At 44.0% G+C, this 20223-nt stretch overlaps 1 protein-coding gene across 1 annotated transcript in view; it reads right to left on the reverse strand.

The window, feature by feature from the left end:
- Positions 1-268: 268 nt before the first annotated feature.
- BOD1L1 (biorientation of chromosomes in cell division 1 like 1) overlaps positions 269-20223 on the reverse strand; it is a 54402-nt gene continuing 34447 nt past the window's right edge. The window contains exons 16-26 of the mRNA XM_040237539.1: positions 16562-16634; positions 15041-15120; positions 13182-13266; positions 12753-12823; positions 11700-11775; positions 11580-11614; positions 10546-10591; positions 8003-8052; positions 7820-7904; positions 7264-7417; positions 269-1514 (exon numbers count right to left, since the gene is read on the reverse strand). Of these exons, the coding sequence (XP_040093473.1) occupies positions 1397-1514; positions 7264-7417; positions 7820-7904; positions 8003-8052; positions 10546-10591; positions 11580-11614; positions 11700-11775; positions 12753-12823; positions 13182-13266; positions 15041-15120; positions 16562-16634 (873 nt within the window). The 3' untranslated portion in view covers positions 269-1396. The remainder of the gene's footprint in view (positions 1515-7263; positions 7418-7819; positions 7905-8002; positions 8053-10545; positions 10592-11579; positions 11615-11699; positions 11776-12752; positions 12824-13181; positions 13267-15040; positions 15121-16561; positions 16635-20223) is intronic.

The following is a 20223-nucleotide window of genomic DNA, read 5'->3' on the forward strand; positions in this document are numbered from 1 at the left end:
CCCTTCCAGATATAACATTAATTCTACTGAGAGAGGCCATAGCCAACTCAAGTCTGAATGTGAAAATGGAATAAATAAGACCAATTATTTAAAGAGATGAAACAGCTTTCAGAGGGAGACATTTTAAAATAGGGGGGAAAAAAATCTTGACACTCAAGTTTTGGGAAACATTTTATAATTTATATATAAAATCTCAGTAAGAAACAATGTAAAATGACAGAAATATCCACCTTACATTAAGAGTCAAAAAAAAAAAATTCACACACACTGAATGTAAATTTTAATTATAAAACAAGAATATGAACAAAACATTTTAAAATAATCTCAATTATTTGGCAACTCATCACATCATTGCTAGAGACAAATTTGATCTTAAGAAAAGTTTAATTTTATGAAAAACTTAAGTTGGACAGTTTGCTCATATGGGAGTTAAAACATGTTTAAAAAAGAATCTGGCAATAAAGCCAGGTTCTATCTTGAAATAATTGTGTATAAAACAACATATAATCCTGAAGCTCAACAGACAGGGGTGACCTAATCTTCAATGCATTTCTCTTTGCTGAAAAAGACACTGTGGGAAGGATGCAGGGTAGCACAGGGACATGGGTACCGACGGGGTTTCTGCTGCAGGTGACGGACCCAGAACCCCTGACGCCAGAGGGGCTGGTAGTAAAGTCACAGATGTGAGCATCACCTACAAACGAGTTACATTCTTAAAAAACACAGTCACAACTGTGAAAGGAAAAGCAACGGAGACCCTTTCTTGAGCTAACCTACTTTACTCGGATACATGCGAGAAGCGTCTGTATTTCCTGCCAGATGAGATTCAGGTATTTACGGGGGAGGCAGAGCCCTAGAACATCTCTACTGATGACTGCATAGCATTTAAAACCCCCCTTTTATTAAAAAAACAATAATAATAAAATAAAATAAACAGATATAAAGTTCACAGATAAGTTTTCTCTGTAAAATAAATAAAGTGTTCATTGATTAGCATCATACATAGAGTAAAATACAACCTATTTTTACATGTTTATATATTGTACACAGATTACCAGTGGGCAGCCTGGTGTCTGATGGGCTGGAAGGGTTTACATGAGTGATGTGTCACATCGGGAAATCCCAATTTCGAATGTTAAAATATACAACTACTTTGTTTTGTGTTCAGATACAAAGTAAACTTATTTTCCTTTATCTGAAATTAATGTACATAATACCTCTATGAACAATAGTTTATAAAGCTGTTTAGAACGTAACAAGAAAAAGCTTGCACCAAGGTTCTTGGCGCACATGCACGGCCTTCCCCCGGTTAAACACTGCGGCCCACGGCCCCGAGGTGCGTCCCTCTTCTCGGCCCCGTGGCCCCTGCGGACCGGGTAGGGTGGCCGCGGTCCCGTTACCGCTTTGCCTTCTTCACCGGGGTCTCCTCCACCCTCTGCTGGCCTCTGGTGCGTGCCCCGGGGGGGCTGGCTTCTCTCTTGCGCTTGGCAGAAGGGGAGAGCTGTGCCTTCGATCTGCAGGAAACAGAGGTCAAGGCTGTGATTAAGACTCGACAAAAAGGACCTGCTTCAAATAATCTGGGAATTCTTCAAACACTGGAAGGTTTTTGAACTTGAGAGCCAAGAAGAGGAAAGCTGGATAAGGGCTACATGGGAAAAGGGGACTCTGGAAGAGCCTGTGCTGACTGGCTGTCTACCGACAGCCTCACTCCTAACAGGCCATGAGAAGGAGTCAGGAAGCCCCAGCTGAGGTTCTGGGTGGGTGTTGACCTTGGTCAAGTCCACTTTCTTCTCGAGCACCTAGTGCTGGTATCTCTACAGTAGAGACATCAACAACCAGTCCTGTGTTGAAACGATCATGAACACAGCGGATGGCATGATCTGAGCACACGCACACCTGTGCTCAGAGGATGCTCCCAGAGGAGAGCTGGCAGTCTTAGAGAGGGCGTGGGAACTCAAGAAGAGCTCCCCATCCAGTCTCCCGGCCAGCAGCCCAGCCTAGCCCTGCTCTCCGTCCTGCCTGCAGAATGACTTGTTGGAAATGTCAAGTTAATCACATCCACGTCATCATCTTGTTTATCTCCATCCTCAGGCTGATGCCTTCAGTGCACAACCATCCGGAGCCCAACAGAGTCCCTTACCACCTGCCCGGGATACCCTCTTGGACTGCAGCCCTGACAAAGCAGCCTCGTTTCCTAACACGCAGTGTTCTTTCACATTGTCTACTTGGGCAGGTAATTTTTTTTGGCTTCCCCGTGACTCAACGGTAAAGAATCCGCCTGCAGTGCAGAAGACACAGTAGACACAGGTTTGATCCCTGGGTAGGGAAGATGCCCTGAAGAAGGGCATGGCAACCCACTCCAGTATTCCTGCCTGGAGAGTCCCCACGGACAGAGGAGCCTTGGCGGCCTACAGTCCATAAAGTCACAAAGAGTTGGACACGACTGAAGCAATTGAGCGTGCACGCAATTTTTAAAAATACCCCACATCTTCTATCTGGCAAACTTCATTCTGGAGCTTCAGTTCAAAAACAGCTCCTTCTGGGAACAGTTTCTCATCACAGAGCAACCTGCCCTTCGGAAAACCTGCAGACAGCACTTTCTGTCTCCACCACTGCACTTCTGGTTGTTCGTTTGTCCACTGGGGTTTTCCTAATTGCAGGTTACAGCCTTTATTTTAAAACAAAGTATTAACAGAACACAATAGAAAATACCATTGTTGCCATGTCTATTTCCTGGTGGCTCAGACGGTAAAGCATCTGTCTACAATGCGGGAGACCTGGGTTCGATCCTTGGGTCGGGAAGATCCGCTGGAGAAGGAAATGGCAATCCACTCCAGTACTATTGCCTGGAAAATCCCATGAACAGAGAAGCCTGGTACGCTACAGTCCACGGGGTTGCAAAGAGTCGGACACGACTGAGCGACGTTCCTTCCTTCCTTCCCATGTCTATTCAGTTTGGACATGAAAATTTTGTTTCAGTGACAGAGGCAGTATTGCAATAGACATTCTTCCTGTGAGCCGCCTGCTGTCAAGGGAGTTTGAAAACCAGCTACACACACATCCCCCCAGTTAAGACAGGATGTTTCTCTAGGGCAGCTACAGAGGTTATTCATTTTCCTTTCTCCAAGGCCTAGTAAAAGCCCAATCTGTGTATACGAGCAATAAATGTTATACCAAAGAATGAAGATGCTTGGATAACTAAAATGACAGAAGATGGAGAAATGGGACTTCACTGATGTGAAGACCTGTCTACTCGCTGTTCCTTTGACAGCAGAGGTAAATACGCTCAGACTGACTCAGATAAAGCTGAGTCAGGTATTGTTGTATACGATGCAGTTTTAGCGTAATATTATCTAAGCATGTGTTGAGAACGGCTAACAAGCAGTTGCTTGTCAATATCCCATTTCAAGCTGTGTCCACGGAAAGCCACCAGCCAGAGTGACCAGCTGTTTATCCAGGAGTGGGTGTGTTGCCAGCACAGTGCTGACGCCATGCAGTGGAGAACAGAAGCTTGGCACAGCGGCTTCTGCCCATGGGCGTGAGCTCGGCCAGGCAGGCCCTCTCTTCCCGCCCAGAGGGTGGCCTGTGCCCAGCGGCCCTGGCAGCACCTGGGAGCTGATCAGCAATGCAGACTCTCAGGTCTTGCCCCAACACTACAGAAGTGGAGCCTGTATCTCAGCAAGAGCCTCTGTGACTGGCCTGTACATTTGAGTTTAAGAAATAACGAACCAGACCTTTGTGAGATTCTTCTCAAATACACAATAAAGATAAATACTATGTTTTACTTACTGAGGAATAATGGGAGAGAATCCACATGAAAGGTGCCTGGCATTCCAGTTTGCTTCCCTTTCTGTCATGGGGGAATAATAGTACGCATGCGTGCACACACATGCATATGCTGTGAAGACCTAATATGATTCAAGATACCTAAACAGCCTTTGTATACTGGAAGTCTTATTTTTTGATGCTATCATGTACAGAAGGTAAGTCAAGTCCCTGACCTCAAGGAAGAAGCTCATTGACCAGGGAGGAAGACAAAACGAACACCCCCACAGCAACGTCACATGCCACTGCCCACCGCACAGGCTGGGCTGGAAGGGCAGAGGACGGGGATGCGGCCGGGCGGAAGCAGGCAGGGGGTGTGTGTGCAGGACGGAGGACCTGCTGACGGGGGGGCTGGTGGCGAGCGTGCTCCTTAGGGAAGAACTGGCACAACCTGCAGGATGTGGGAAGGTGACTCGGGTGGCATGAAGGTGCCCACTGGCCCGCAGCTGTGCCTCAGGCGGGTGCCCTCCTGCTACCCCATCGCCTCTCCAGTGTTCTATGCAAAAGAGAGCTGGCTCTGGGCTGTAACCTGCTCGACCACGCTGCACTGCTTTAACCTAGCACCCAGCACTGTGCCCACTTGAGGAGAAACAAGGCGTGCCTTTGGTCCTGAGGGGCAGGAGCTGATGGCAAGGAGCACAGGATAAAGCTGGTGCAGGAGTGCTGTGAGGCAGGGAGGCCTGGCGAGGCCACTGAGACTCCCTCTGGGAGTCTCTCCTGCTCTGTCTAGAGTAGGTTTCCACTTGGGAAGCTGAGGACCCCCAAAGACAGCTGCGCGGCAAGCCAAGACTCTTAAAGAAACTTAGGGAAAAAGTATCGGTGCACCACAAAAAGCTTCAGGGGGTGACTTCAAGTGTCAGCAGAGACTTTTCCTTCCTAATGGGGGGGAAATTTACTAACTTCTTCACTGGCAGATAATTTTTCTTTTGCTAATTTTTGGTGATATCTAGTAGAAACTATTCCTGGGCTCCCAAGTTTGGATGCTGTGCATGTAGATAGCTCTCCATGCTGCTTTCTGAAACAGATGACAGAAACCCTGGGCGATGGCAGCACTGAACACCCCAGTCCCTGAGACTAGAAAGGGCGAGGCTCCTTGTGGGCAGGTTAGAGATGGGGACGAAAAGCAGGAAAATGCCTGGTTTTCTGGGTCTTGGCTGATGAGCAGAACTTCATGTCACCCAAGACTAACTGCTTCCCTGACTCCGGCTTTGCTTTCACTGTGTGGGATACTTGACCATGATTGAGAGAAAGATGAACCTGTGATAAACAGAAAACATACTGGCTGATGAAGTAAGATCCCACAATGCTCACCAGAGTAGAAGGCGGGCCAAGAGGGATGAAAGCACAGTGTGAAGGCCCGGGGACCGAGTCTAAGCAGCGGGGCCCGCACAAGCAGCAGGTGAGAGAAGGTGTGCCTCACGGGGACAAGGGACACGCTGAGCTGGTGCGCAGCCCAGGCGGAGGGAGCCCAGCAAGCTGGATGCAGGCTGAGCTTGGTCTCTAGGAAACAAGGCGGAAAGTCCTCTTCTGGATCCGTCAGCGCACACCTGGAGTCAACATTTGCTTCGTAAAGAGAATAATCAATAGATAAACTGATGAGAACAAACAGGATGATGAGGGGCCCAGTGCGAGAGAAGACCTGGAAGCTGCCCTCCGGTGTTTAAGCCAAAGTGGTACAGGAGGCTCTGAGAGCAGAAGCTATGGGGAGGCCAGTGCCCACTACACACGGAAGAAAATCTTTCCCACCCTAGGTAACACGCAGAAGCAGAAGGACTCTTCCAGAGCAGCTGGGGCACTGTTATCGAGACCCTGATGGGCCCATAGAGACCCCAGGCGACCCTGAGCACCTGGGAGATGACACAGGCACCACAGCCTAGAGCCGAAGCTCCAGCGCCAAGGTGTCTAAGGTGAGAAGGGCCCATGTAGAGACCACAGGCTGCCGCAGTGAGCCGGGAAGCATCGATGAGCCGGGGGATCCCAGAACCGTAACACAATTTACTTTGGAAGAATGGATTTGGAAAGGCACACGTCTCAGCTGCTGCCGACGCTCACTCGAGGGTGCCTCGGCGGCCCGCGGCGCGTCCTGCGTCGGGCCCTGCTCCACTGGGTGATCTCCCGTGACGCACAGAGGGCGTGGCGGCGCTGGGGGTCTGTATCTAGAGGCGCCCCCACCCTCTCGGTGCACAGTGAGGTGCACTTCTCAGTCAGCAAGTATCTTGGTTTTGTGATTTCTAGTTATCTGAGCTGCCCCGCCTAGAAAACCTTACTTTTAGCCCTGTGAGCTCCTAACATCTTTTGCCTCTAAAAATCTGACCAGGCACAGATAGCTAATGATGTCCAAGTTTAGAGAAATTAGAAATAGGCTGATTTTAAGTCTTTACATAAACACATCAGTGTCAATGTATGGCAAAAACCACTACAATAAAGTAATTAGCCTCCAATTAAAATAAATAAATTTTTAAAAAGGCAGGCAAATAAATAAATAAACACATCAGAACTACTATACTACAGTGACAGATGTTAATTAATGATACTCTTGAAATCAATATTCCTCAACTTTCTAATCGTGGATAATGAAATTATAGAAGATGGTACTAAGATTAACAGCTTGTGAATCACATTAAAAATGGGAAATATTCATGCTTCAGAAGTTATAAAACTATAAAGTGATAAAACATTTCTCAAAATGTGCTGTGGGAAAGGTACGCTGATCGATGCTACCAGGTATAACGACACAGGGAGAGGGGGTGGCACAGTAAAACTGATAAAATTGGGCAGCTTTCCTTCCTCAGGACCACGGCAAGTGCATTATAGTGGACACTGCGGCTCAGAAGGAGGGACCTCACGGGCACTCCCCAGACTCACTAAGCCCAGCCTTCTTTTCTCCAGAGGCTTCCGGCTACGTGAGGGCGTGGAAGCACGCCCCGTGGGGAGCGTAGGACGTCCCCAGCCGTGTGGTGGAGAACGGGGCGCTCGGGTGGTCTCCTGTGATGGACCTGTGACGCGGCGCCGGGAGGGGCACCGACGACGGGGACGGGTCCCAGCCTTCTCCCTCGCAGCAGCTAAGCACGCTGCACACACAGATCGTGCTGTACGCGTCCGTTTCCACCGACCGTGCTCAGCATGGCCTCTGAGATCTAATTGTACTTGATAAGTATTCATAAAGGAACTGAATAGGTTCCACCAAACAGGCATCGAAGCCTGGCAACGATTCTAAAGGGCTCCTGGAAAATGGTTTCAGAGGGAGAACAGGTTTCCCTGGGGGGGAACTGAGATGTCAGAGGGCTGGGAGCACGTGGTCTCTCTCTGGTGGGGTTTGTGTTTTACGCAAGGAGAGGGCTCACTCTGTGGCACGAGTGAGGCAAAGAAATGGAGCCCTCGCTGTGGTCTGATGGAGAGCAGCGGGAAGGTTCTGGAAGCTCCCCGCGGCCCCATTACCTCTGAGCCTCTGATCTGGTGCTGGACCTTGTGGTGGCTCCCGAAGGCTCCTCGTCCTCGTCTTCTTCCTCCTCCTCCTCAGACTCCTGGTCTTTCTTGTCCTCAGCCGCTTCAGAAACTGATTTCTGACGTTTGCGCTCTGGCTCTGAGGATTCTGTTCAGACAGAAGGGAAACATCTGGACTGTACAATTCCCAAAGACACTTCCAGAGGACAGAGTCGCAGAGTTTAGAACAAAGGAAATTAGGGACTTGGAGGCAGAAGAAGTGGTTTTCCACTTCCTTTTTGTTTCAGCACTTGCAATTCACAACTGTTTAACTTAATCTCAAACACATTTGGGATAGTTTACTTAGGCGGTTCACAGCCAGCATTTGCGAAAAATTCACATGTGCTCAGAAAAGCATCTGGAATGTGCCATTTCTGACACAGGATTATAGCCATTTCACACATATTTACGAAGCATTAATACTAGCTGGACCCCACTGGATTTTTCCTCATCCAAAGAAAAAGTCTTAAAAAGGTGACTCTGACATGATAAGACCTTGCCGGTAACATACCAGCATCATCTGACGGCGTGAGCGAACGCTTGGGCTTTCTTCCTCTCCGACGCACACCTGCCACAGATTTTTCTTCACTATCATCCTGGAAGAAATACAGTTAAAGTGGAAAGGGTGGTCACTTGAGCATTTACTAAGTTTTATTTCTAAAGGACATGCCTTGATCATAAAATTTACACTTACGTTGCTTCCACTTCGTTCTTGAAGGTTAGGTGTTTCTTTATTGGCTTCATCTTTAAGAAAAGAAAGATTTCTATATTAATATTTTATTAGTGTCAAATTAAATTTCAACAGTTTGTTGTCTGTGAATGTACCTAATTAGTGCTAATTAAGGTATCATTACACAATTCATCATTGCTTTCTTGTATCAGCCAAACAAAGATTGAGATGGAATACCTGAGCAGAGAACACATCAGAATGAAAGTCAGGACACCAAAGTTTGCATCTCAGACCTGGCATGCCTGGCATGAATAAGCTATGTGATCTGAGCCAATCACTTACATTCCTAGAGCCTTGGTTTTTTTATCAGTGAGAAGGAGTTGGGTTAGAACGCCTTCATGGTCTCTCTCTTTCAGCTCAAATATCTGAATCTTTTGAAAGGGAGGAGGAGGAGGGTATCTAGGCAGCCCCCGATACAGCAGGAACTGCAGTTCAGGATTACAGACTTCACTCAAATCCTAACACAGCTCTCTAAATAGTTTTTCCAGAGTCATGTACAGATGTAAGTTGGACCATTAAGAAGGCTGAGTGCCGAAGAATTGATGCTTTTGAATTGTGGTGTTGGAGAAGACTCTTGAGAGTCCCTTGGACTACAAGGAGATTCAACCAGTTAATCCTAAAAGAAAGCGACCCTGAATATTCATTAGAAGGACTGATGCTGAGGCTGAAACTCCAATACTTTGGCCACCTGACGGGAAGAACTGACTCATTTGAAAAAACCCTGATGCTGGGAAAGATTGAGGGCAGGAGAAGGGGACCAGAGGATGAGACGGTTGGATGGTATCACTAACTCAATGGACATGAACTTGAACCAACTCTGGGAGATAGTGAAGGACAGGGAAGCTTGGAGTGCTGTAGCACATGGGGTTGCAGAGTCAGACATGACTTAGGGACTGAACAGCAACAAACAGTACAAGCACCATTTGACAGGGAGGAAAATGAGGCTTGAGCAACCTGGTTAAGTACTTTGTACATGGGGTGGGAACTGGATTCTTAGGACTCCATATACTTCCATGATGGGATCTAGAAAAGTATACCGGATAAGTCTATTTTAGGTTGTGTATACCTATTTTTTATGTATTTGTTTCCTGTAGATGTTACCATTTTCTGAGAATGTATCTGGTAAGAAAAGTGAAATTTACTTCAATGCACTATTAGAAGCCAAAATTATGAACATGATTAGACAACTCAACAACTCAGAGGTGAACTTATCAGTAATGAAGACTGTACAGCTGCCCTTTCTGAAAGTTCACTATACGAACGATGCCAGAGTTAAAAACCAAGAAAAAGGCCCACAAAGAATCTAGTCTTAAACTGGTCATCATTACCCAGATTCAGAAAACTACTGCTGAACAACAGCATGAAAACATAATTATGCAGCTTAAAACAGAATCTTTAAAGGGCATTTAAGTTATGGAGATTTCTCCTTATGTGGATTTAAACATACAATTATGGATAAAAAGATGGTTAAAAACAAAACATTCTTTTTTTTTGTTAAAAAGAAAACCTTAACTTTCAAAGAGATAAGAAAAAGTAAAGTATGATCATAAGATCCCACACATAGGATTAAATGTGGAAAAATTCTCAAATTACACATTTGCTGTTATCTTGCTGATCAGAATATATATTTCATGATATCACCATGCTATTTATTTGATCCAAAATAGCTGTCATATTCTTTTTTTTTTCCTAATCAACACTTAAAGCCCACCAATGGCTCTTTTTGCTTGTATGTAAAAAGAAAAATTTAAACCATGAAATTAAAATATACACAATGTAAAAATTCTGGAAATGCAGGCACTAGTGAAAATATGAAATCTTCCTATTATTTCACCAAGGTGGCTCAGAAGATAAAGAATCTGCCTGCAATGTGGGAGACCTGGGTTCAATCCCTGGGTTGGGAAGATCCCCGGAGGAAGGCCTGGCAACCCACTCCAGTATTCTTGCCTGGAGAATCCCTATGGACAGAGGAGCCTGGCAGGCTACAGTTCATGGGGTCACAAACAGACACGACTGAGTGACTAAGGACAGCACAGAACTAATCATTATCAACATTTTGGGAATATTTTTTTCTCCTTGGACTGAGGAAAAAAATACCTCATCAAACAATTTTATCTCTTGCATCCTAGCTCTGTAAGCAGTACCAGCTGCTTCTGCTGAAAACAACAGGCTCTTGGGCTGAAATTTTATCTTCCTGATAAGAGCTCTCAGTCCCCAGGTTCATCAGTTTTTCCCTTAAACAAGTCCAAGAAAGTAGGGTCTGGATGTGGCCCTGCTGCCCCCCTCCTCTTTGAGGCTTCCTGGACTGACAAAGACAAGAGTGACTCAGATCACAGGAAAAACCAGCTACTAGACTCTCTCACGGCTACAAGGGCAGCTGCCTTTACCAAGGAAGCCACTCACTTCATTGCGAAACAAGGACACCCTAAACCCTCCGCAGCCTGCGGTTCCCCCGGGGCCGCCCCCTCCCTTAGGTTACACACAGAGCGATGCTTTCAGGTACACACCCGTTTGCATGACTTTCAGCTTGCTGCCAGGTGGAGATTGTTCTACCTAAGTTTAAACAAGGAAAAAAAAGAGAAGTCACTGGTTTGTGATCATCACACAGGAAATCAATCAACAATGTGAAGAAGGTTCAGGACCTCTGTTTATTATGTAGGCAGAATATCTGTAACCTCCTTCCTGAAGTGGATTAAATAGACCCAGCAAATATGGATGGCTACGAATCTGAACTCACGGGTCTTTCCACAAGGATTAGGGCTGCCACACGCCTCCTCCCCAGTCATGCTACTGCTGCTGTGAGCACTGGAGGTGACAGAGGCCTGCAGTTAACATCCCCTAAACTGGCAAACCATCTTCTGTGTGCTAGTAAAGGCACTCACACTTTTATATATGGCTCTTTGGTTTAGCTGTCTTGTACGAATTCTAGTGAGATAATGATTTCTTCGTATCCAGGGAAATGGGAATCTGGAGAGGGTCATGTGACTGGCCCCGTGTCACAGCATCTGGGAGCAAGTCATCAGTGAAGACATGTCTGTTCTCTTAATAATGCTATTACTGAAACTCATGCAATGACGTCTTGGTGCAATGATTTTGTTGGGTACACACTTCAGGGTCAAAGACAAAGAATGGTAAAAAAGATCAAACTTTCCTGCACTGAAACTAGTGTCCATTCTAATAAAAAAGGAACTCCATTGAAAGTAGTAAGACAGACACTCTGGAGGTTCCATAAAGAAGCTGTTTTCTATGTTTTAATCAAGGATGACAAGAAGATAAGTCCCTAGATAATTTTTATACAGCCGATCTGACAGGTGAGGATAGAGTCAAACTAAATTACAATGAATATAATTATGTTTATATGATGTTATTAGTAATTAAAATATTATCTGAATGGTTATTTGAGGTTTTATTTTAAAAAGTTTCTTTAAAGCTTTTCAAATACTTAAAAAAAAAAAGCTATTTGAAAATGCTAATACTGCAGTGTACTCTTTCAGGTCTAGAACAGCCAGTTGAAGAGTTTTCATCTTTCGCAATTACTTACAGTGACAAGGCCAGCATCTGTTTTGCAGTCATCTTCTGAAAAACAGGAAATAAAAATCCCACTTAGAAAATCAATTGGAAAATATCTTGTGTGTGAAATGAAAGCACACCAAATACCTACTTGTTTTTAATGATGTTTCTACAGGGTGTTTACGAGGTCTTCCTCTTTTCCTTTTAATAATTACTGGTTGATCTTCCTAAGGAGGAAAGGGAATAAAAAAGTTCTATCATCTATTACACAAATAGGCTGCTTTCTCAAAATGGAATGTAGAGTTCCCTCCCAAGAGGGTTCAAATCCCAGCTTTGTCTCTTAAGAAAACACGTGACCTGGGGCTCAGTGGTTCATTTTTCTCAGTGCAATCACTTTGAATTCATGGAGCCCCGAGGACTATGAGGTAATGAGGTAATGGGAGTGCTCAGGGTCAGCTTTTACTTCTGTAATAAATATGCACGTCCACTTCGTGTGGATTTATTCCTGGTCACTTGTGATCAAATGCCATCCCTTACAAAAAATAAAGGAGGCCTGTGAAGACAAACATAACTATTAAAAAGCTGTATCCAGACAGGCAAATTTGGCGATGGCTACCTAGAGGATCTGGCTGGGGCACAGCTTGTCTCCCTTGATTTACGGGCCATCACCTCAGGTCACTGCGACTCTGTGTCCAACTGGGTTGTCTGCAAATCCCAAGGGGCCTGGAGTAGCAGAACTGGAGGTCTGCCTCTCCTGCAGCCTCTCAGGAGTCCCTGACCTCGCCCCGTCAGGCTGGGTCCCAGCTGGCCCTTGCGGCCGGCGCTCCGCACAGCCTGCCGCTGCTCCCGTTTCGTCCCATGGGACCCCGGGGCTTGGGAGCCCCATTCTCTGTGCTGAGCTGGAGCCTGGCTTGGCTGTGCTAAGCTTCCTGGTCAGGAAGGGACATGGACACTGAGGTACAGATCTGGGCTGAACGGGGCTGACAGAAGGAGGTCTCATACAAATGTTGGGAGAAAATGAAGACACAGAGGACAAAATACATCAAAATGACACTGATAAAGTGCTCTGCGTGAAATGCTGTCCGCTGCACTAAAAAAAGAGCTACTTCAAAAGCATTTAGGAACAACTCCGGGTAAGAGCACACTGATGCATTCTGTTTTTAGTACTTGAAAAAACCTGAATAAATATGAAAAACATCTCTACCTGAGATTTTATGGTGTCATCGTCATTCTGCTCTGCCTTTTCACCGGCAGCTTCACTGCTGCTGGATTCATCTGCAGAAAGAGCAGAGTTCGTTCACTGCCAGGGCCACCCTCAGCCTCAGTGCCAGGACGCCCACCAAAGTGACCCAAGTCATCCGCATGCACACAGACTCCGTTCTCAGGGAGACACACTAAAGTGCACTAGCCAGCGTCTGGTTAACCAGTAAGCAGCACACTTAGTGTAGAACAGGACCTCGATTAAAAGCAATCTCCAGCCTGTTACACTCAGCATGACACACTGTGCTATATGGAGGGAAGAAAGATCAGCAAACTGCAGTTTCAGCTGGCAAAGCCTGGTGAGAGAGGTGCTGACTGCTTTGAAGGATTAGTCTCTCTCAAAACAGTTTAACTGCAGAGATGTCTTACTCACCTTTTTCTTCCATGGCCCTTGAAGCAGTGCTGTCTGTCTTAGAACTTGCTTTAGATAACTCTTCCAAATCTCCAGAGTTCTCTTCCTATGGAGAAGTTGAACAAGACAAGAAGCTCCCTTCTCATACCCATTTCAATATAATTACTTCAAAAATAATTTCCTAGCCTGTTTTTTGGACATTTTTTTTAAAAAAGTAACTATTTTGCTGCTTGGCAGACTATACAAAAAGATTCAAATTCTGAAGGCAGAAAAACACAAGATAAGGTTATAAAGCAACAAGGCCATTATTTTTACCCCTGCAAAATAGAAACTGCTCTTTTTGCTGACCCTGGACTTTTCAAGAGAAACTCCAAAGAAAGAACTTAAAGGAATTTCCAAGAGATATTTTTCTCTTTGCTGGTAGAGGGGAGGGACCAAAAGGAAGGGATAAAGGAGAAGGAGCCAAAAAGAACTTCTGGTGTCCAACTGGGATGATTTAGATAAACGGTCTATCAATGGTTATATTATCTGCCCTTAGTTGCAAAAAAATTTTGAGCATGAAATAACCAGTTGTTTATACTACAGTATTAATATAATGTATACACAAAATTATACAAACTAAATTTAAAATCAGAGGACTGTTTTATACATGGAATTTTTAAATACAAATAATTTAGTCAGAATATATTTAAACTTAACATTAAAAACCTTACATGAAGTTAAAAGTGAAGTGAAAGTCGCTCAGTCGTGTCGGACTCTTTGCGACCCCATGGACTGTAGCCCACCAGGCTCCTCCGTCCATGGAATTCTCCAGGCAAGAATACTGAAGTGGGTTGCCATTCCCTTCTCCAAGGGATCTTCCCAACCCAGGGATTGAACTCAGGTCTCCCGCACTGCAGGCGGGTCCTTTACCATCTGAGCCACCAGGGAAGCCCTATATGAAGTTAAAGAAAAACTTAAAAGCTACCCTTTAATCTGCTTCGCTCCAAATTATGGAGTATTGGCTTGAGATTTTTGTTTTCAATAGGTCAGGGGAAGGAGTGGGCTTTTGAAAACCTCTTTCTTTCCTTGGCCATGACCAGTGGAAATTCATGACAATGTATGACCTTCACCTCTTCGGTTGTTAAACTTCTTTTACTACTTTTTGCTTAGTATATCAGTTACTGGGGGAAAAAAGGAGACTATAAACTGGCTTCAGTGGGCTGGCAGTCAGCTGAATATATTTTTGGAAGCTAACTTAATATTTTTGGAACAAGCTGGAAAAAAATAGATTAGGAAAAGAGGGAGAAAGAGAAGATAGAGGCAGACTGGAATAGTCAGTAAGTATTGAGTCTCAGGAATGTAAGAATATCTATGAAGAGGAGAAACCTGGCCTAGAACAAAAGACAGGATGAGAACAGAAATAAATATTTGTGAGTTACTTCCCCAAGGTACAAGATGAAAGTAAGACCACAGGAAAAAAGGGCAACGAGTGAGGCCTCATCCTGGGACAATCTATGTATTAGGGGCTGGAGGTAAGGTAAAGAGAAGCCTGTGGAGGTAAGGTAAAGAGAAGCCTGTGTATTAAAAATTTTATATCACATGTATCACTGTATTTCACTGTTCTGATACAAGTATATCTGTAATAAAGCTTATTATACTTGGGAACAAAGGACCTGAAAGTCTAAAGAAGTCAATAATACCACTGAACAAAAACCTAAGCAATGATTATATCTAAACTGTGATAGTAATACAATCTTGCAGTTTATGATTATAAAGCATAACATTTTTCTTTGAGTCTAAAAACTATACACCTTTTACAATAAATACACAAAATACATATACACAGTGATGTAAACAGGCTACTCCTAAAACTTAAATTTAATATGTGGAAAAAATACCTTCGTATCCTGTGGCTCAGTTCCAGAACACTGCCTCTGTGCTGTTTCTATTTTGGAATCCAGGACATCTGGGGTATCGTCTGTAAATCAGTTTAAACAGAATCACAAAGGAATAAAAGCTAAATGAAAAATGAAATGCACAGTTCTATTTCAAGACAGTTTAAGATTCTTTCTTAGGCTTATGATACAGTGAAGCCAAAGTAATCCTGAATGTATTTATAATGTCATGTGACATGAGCACTGAGCACTGGCCTGCTGCTGCTGCTGCTCAGTCGCTTCAGCCGTGTCTGACTCTGTGCGACCCCATAGACAGCAGCCCACCAGGCTCCCCTGTCCCTGGGATTCTCCAGGCAAGAACACTGGAGTGGGTTGCCATTTCCTTCTCCAGTGCATGAAAGTGAAAAGTGAAAGTGAAGTCACTCCGTCGTGTCCGACTCTTAGCGACCCCATGGACTGCAGCCCACCAGGCTCCTCCATCCATGGGATTTTCTAGGCAAGAGTACTGGAGTGCAGTGCCATTGCCTGGGCCTTAGCAAAGCCAAAAAATAAACGACTCCAACAAAACAGGAGGTTCTGTGGAGAGGGCTTAGGGCATAGAGTTTCTAGACACACTTTTTAACTTCCTGAACAACTTACTGTCTAAGTGGTATGGCTTAGTGATGAAGATCATGATCTTGGGAATCAGATTTACTTGATAGAGAAAAAGTCACAATTTCTCAAAATCTTAATTTCTTTATTTATAAAATGGCAATATCTGACTCACATAGTTATTGGGAATGTGTATAAAGTACTAGAGACAGTATCTAGCTTTGGTATGAACTCCATAATTACTAAACATGTTCCAAACCAAAAAAGTAAAGTTTGTAACTATCCATTTTTTTCTCACATATTATTTAATATGTTATTTACTGAGTTTGCATTTTGTGTCAGGTATTAAACTATAAAAGTCTCTGCAGTGTCCAAAATGGGAGCCACAATGGCTCCTGAAATTCATTAAATTCAAATACAACTAAAAACTCAGCCTTTCATTTACAGTGACTACATTCAAGTGCTCAATAGTCGTGTGCCTCGTAGCTGCCAGTAGACAAAACAAATATGGAACGTTTCCACCTCTGAACAAGTTCTATGGGCTGGCATTGTTACAGACCGAGAGAAAATCAACAGCATGAAGCACAGAAGGGTTATTATTACATGCCTGTTACTAGAGTGCTTCACTAGTTCTGTGCGGCCTCCAGTTATGACATAAAATAAGGAACTCAGTGGCACCTGGAGCCCAGGTGACAGAGGGAGCCTGGGTTTCTGTGATTTCCAAGGGCTGGGTCTTCACCGGGAACAATCTTTCTAGATCAAGTCCAGAAAAGACCCTGGAGGAGTCAGGCTGGTCTGGAAACACACGACACTCAAGATTTGTAAACGATTACTACTCTCAATAATTTTCTATGCTACTGGCCCACTATTTGGATGTGGAATTAATAAGATTTTCAGAGACATTTAAAACAGGAACATGTGTATTCTAGATACCCAGTTCATCTTCTGAAGAGAAGTACTGCTTCTTTCTTTTTCTTTTAGGTATGTGCCTTTCTTCCTCTTCAACCTGGAATTAAGAGTGACTATATTAAAGGCAGTAGAACCTGGATCCAATTCTGCTTAAACGGGAGCACACTGTATTATTTCCTAGTCCTTGAGACAAATTTTTTGAAAAATCTAGAATGATACTCCTGTCATCTAGATTCAGACTAGAGTCATTCGTAAGGTTGAGTCTTTTTAAAGATTTGAATATAAACCCATAAAAAATATCCAAATCTATTTTTCACTACATAATGTATATCAACAATTCTAAAATATGTTAAAAATATCCTCATTTTACCACCTTTGAAGTCAATCTATGTTTTGCATTGATGGCACGTCATAAATTAATTGGCAGCATTTTTCTGCTCTCTTGGTAGCTCATTAAAAGGCTGATGAAAGGAAGTATATAAGAAAACAGTATCAGTTCAGTTCAGTTCAGTCGCTCAGTCATGTCGGACTCTTTGTGATCCCATGAATCACAGCACGCCAGGCCTCCCTGTCCATCATCAACTCCCGGAGTTTACTCAAACTCACGTCCATAGAGTCGGTGACGCCATCCAGCCATCTCATCCTCGGTCGTCCCCTTCACCTCCTGCCCCAAATCCATCCCAGCATCAGAGTCTTTTCCAATGAGTCAACTCTTCACATGAGGTGGCCAAAGTACTGGAGTTTCAGCTTTAGCATCATTCCTTCCAATGAACACCCAGGACTGATCTCCTTTAGGATGGACTGGTTGGATCTCCTTGCAGTCCAAGGGACTCTCAAGAGTCTCCTCCAACACCACAGTTCAAAAGCGTCAATTCTTCGGCGCTCAGCTTTCTTCACAGTCCAACTCTCACATCCATACATGATCACTGGAAAAACCATAGCCTTCACTAGAAGGACCTTTGTTGGCAAAGTAATGTCTCTGCTTTTTAATATGCTATCTAGGTTGGTCCTAACTTTTCTGCCAAGGAGTAAGCGTCTTTTAATTTCATGGCTACAATCACTATCTGCAGTGATTTTGGAGCCCCCCAAAATAAAGTCTGACATTGTTTCCACTGTTTCCCCATCTATTTCCCATAAAGTGATGGGACCAGATGCCATGATCTTCGTTTTCTGAATGTTGAGCTTTAAGCCAACTTTTTCATTCTCCTCTTTCACTTTCATCAAGAGGCTTTTTAGCTCCTCTTCACTTTCTGCCATAAGGGTGGTGTCATCTGCATATCTGAGGTTACTGATATGTCTCCCGGCAATCTTGATTCCAGCTTGTGTTTCTTCCAGCCCAGTGTTTCTCATGATGCACTCTGCATATAAGTTAAATAAGCAGGGTGACAATATATAGCCTTGACGTACTCCTTTTCCTATCTGGAACCAGTCTGTTGTTCCATGTCCAGTTCTAACTGTTGCTTCCTGACCTGCATATAGGTTTCTCAAGAGGCAGGTCAGGTGGCCTGGTATTCCCATCTCTTTCAGAATTTTCCACAGTTTATTGTGATCCACACAGTCAAAGGCTTTGGCATAGTCAATAAAGCAGAAACAGATGTTTTGCTGGAACTCTCTTGCTTTTTCCATGATCCAGTGGATGTTGGCAATTTGATCTCTGGTTCCTCTGCTTTTTCTAAAACCAGCTTGAACATCTAGAAGTTCACGGTTCATGTATTGCTGAAGCCTGGCTTGGAGAATTTTGAGCATTACTTTACTAGCGTGTGAGATGAGTGCAATTGTGCGGTAGTCTGAGAATTCTTTGGTATTGCCTTTCTTTGGGATTGGGATGAAAACTGACCTTTTCCAGTCCTGTGGCCTCTGCTGAGTTTTCCAAATGTGCTGGCATATTGAGTGCATCACTTTCACAGCATCGTCCTTCAGGATTTGAAACAGCTCAACTGGAATCCCATCACCTCCACTAGCTTTGTTCTTAGTGATGCTTCCTAAGGCCCACTTGACTTCACATTCCAGAATGTCTGGCTCTAGATGAGTGATCACACCATTGTGATTATCTGGGTCTTGAAGATCTTTTTAATACAGTTCTTCTGTGTATTCCTGCCACCTCTTCTTAATACCTTCTGCTTCTGTTAGGTCCAGACCATTTCTGTCTTGTTATCGAGCCCATCTTTGGAAGAAATGTTCCCTTGGTATCTCTAATTTTCTTGAAGAGATCTCTAGTCTTTCCCATTCTGTTGTTTTCCTCTATTTCTTTGCACTGATCGCTGAGGAAAGCTTTATTAACTCTTCTTGCTATTCTTTGGAACTCTGCATTCAGATGCTTATATCTTTCCTTTTCTCCTTTGCTTTTTGCCTCTCTTCTTTTCACAGCTATTTGCAAGGCCTCCCCAGACAGCCATTTTGCTTTTTTGCATTTCTTTTCCTTGGGGATGGTCTTGATCCCTGTCTCCTGTACAATGTCACGAACCTTCGAACTAGTTCATCAGGCACTCTATCTATCAGATCTAGGCCCTTAAATCTATTTCTCACTTCCACTGTATCATCATAAGGAATTTGAGTTAGGTCATACCTGAATGGTCTAGTGGTTTTCCCTACTTTCTTCAATTTAAGTCTGAATTTGGCAATAAGGAGTTCATGATCTGAGCCATAGTCAGCTCCCAGTCATTTTTTTTTTTTAACTTTTAATTTTATTTTTTTACTTTACAATACTGTATTGGTTTTGCCATACATTGACATGAATTGACTGTATAGAGCATCTCCATCTTTGGCTGCAAAGAATATAATCGATATGATTTCAGCGTTGACCATCTGGTGATGTCCATGTGTAGAGTCTTGTGTTGTTAGAAGAGGGTGTTTGCTATGACCAGTGCGTTCTCTAGGCAAAACTATTAGCCTTTGCCCTGCTTCATTCTGTACTCCAAGGCCAGATATGCCTGTTACTCCAGGTGTTTCTTGACTTCCCATTTTTGCATTCCAGTTCCCTATAATGAAAAAAACATCTTTTTTGGGTGTTAGTTCTAAAAGGTCTTGTAGATCTTCATAGAACCATCAACTTCAGCTTCTTCAGTGTTACTGGTTGGGGCACAGGCTTGGATTACTGTGATATTGAATGGTTTGCCTGGAAACCAACAGAGATCATTCTGTCGTTTTTGAACTTGCATCCAAGTACTGCATTTCAGACTCTTCTGTTGACCATGATGGCTACTCCATTTCTTGAGGGATTCCTGCCCACAGTAGTAGATATAATGGTCATCTGAGTTAAATTCACCCATTCCAGTCCATTTTAGTTCGCTGATTCCTAGAATGTCGACATTCACTCTTGCCATCTCCTGTTGGACCACTTCCAATTTGCCTTGATTCATGGACCTGACATTCCAGGTTCCTATGCAATATTGCTCTTTACAGCATCGGATCTTGCTTCTATCACCAGTCACATCCACAGCTGGGTATTGTTTTTGCTTTCGCTCCATCCCTTCATTCTTTCTGGAGTTATTTCTGCACTGATCTCTGGTGGCATATTTGGCACCTACCAAACTAGGGAGTTCCCCTTTCAGTATCCTATCATTTTGCCTTTTCATACCGTTCATGGGGTTCTCAAGGCAAGAATACTGAAGTGGTTTGCCATTCTCTTCTCCAGTGGACCACACTCTGTCAGACCTCTCCCCCATGACATATCCGTCTTGGGTGGC

The sequence above is a fragment of the Oryx dammah genome, unplaced genomic scaffold, assembly GCF_014754425.2.
Source record: "Oryx dammah isolate SB20612 unplaced genomic scaffold, SCBI_Odam_1.1 HiC_scaffold_3, whole genome shotgun sequence".
In the NCBI taxonomy this organism is placed as follows: Eukaryota; Metazoa; Chordata; class Mammalia; order Artiodactyla; family Bovidae; genus Oryx; species Oryx dammah.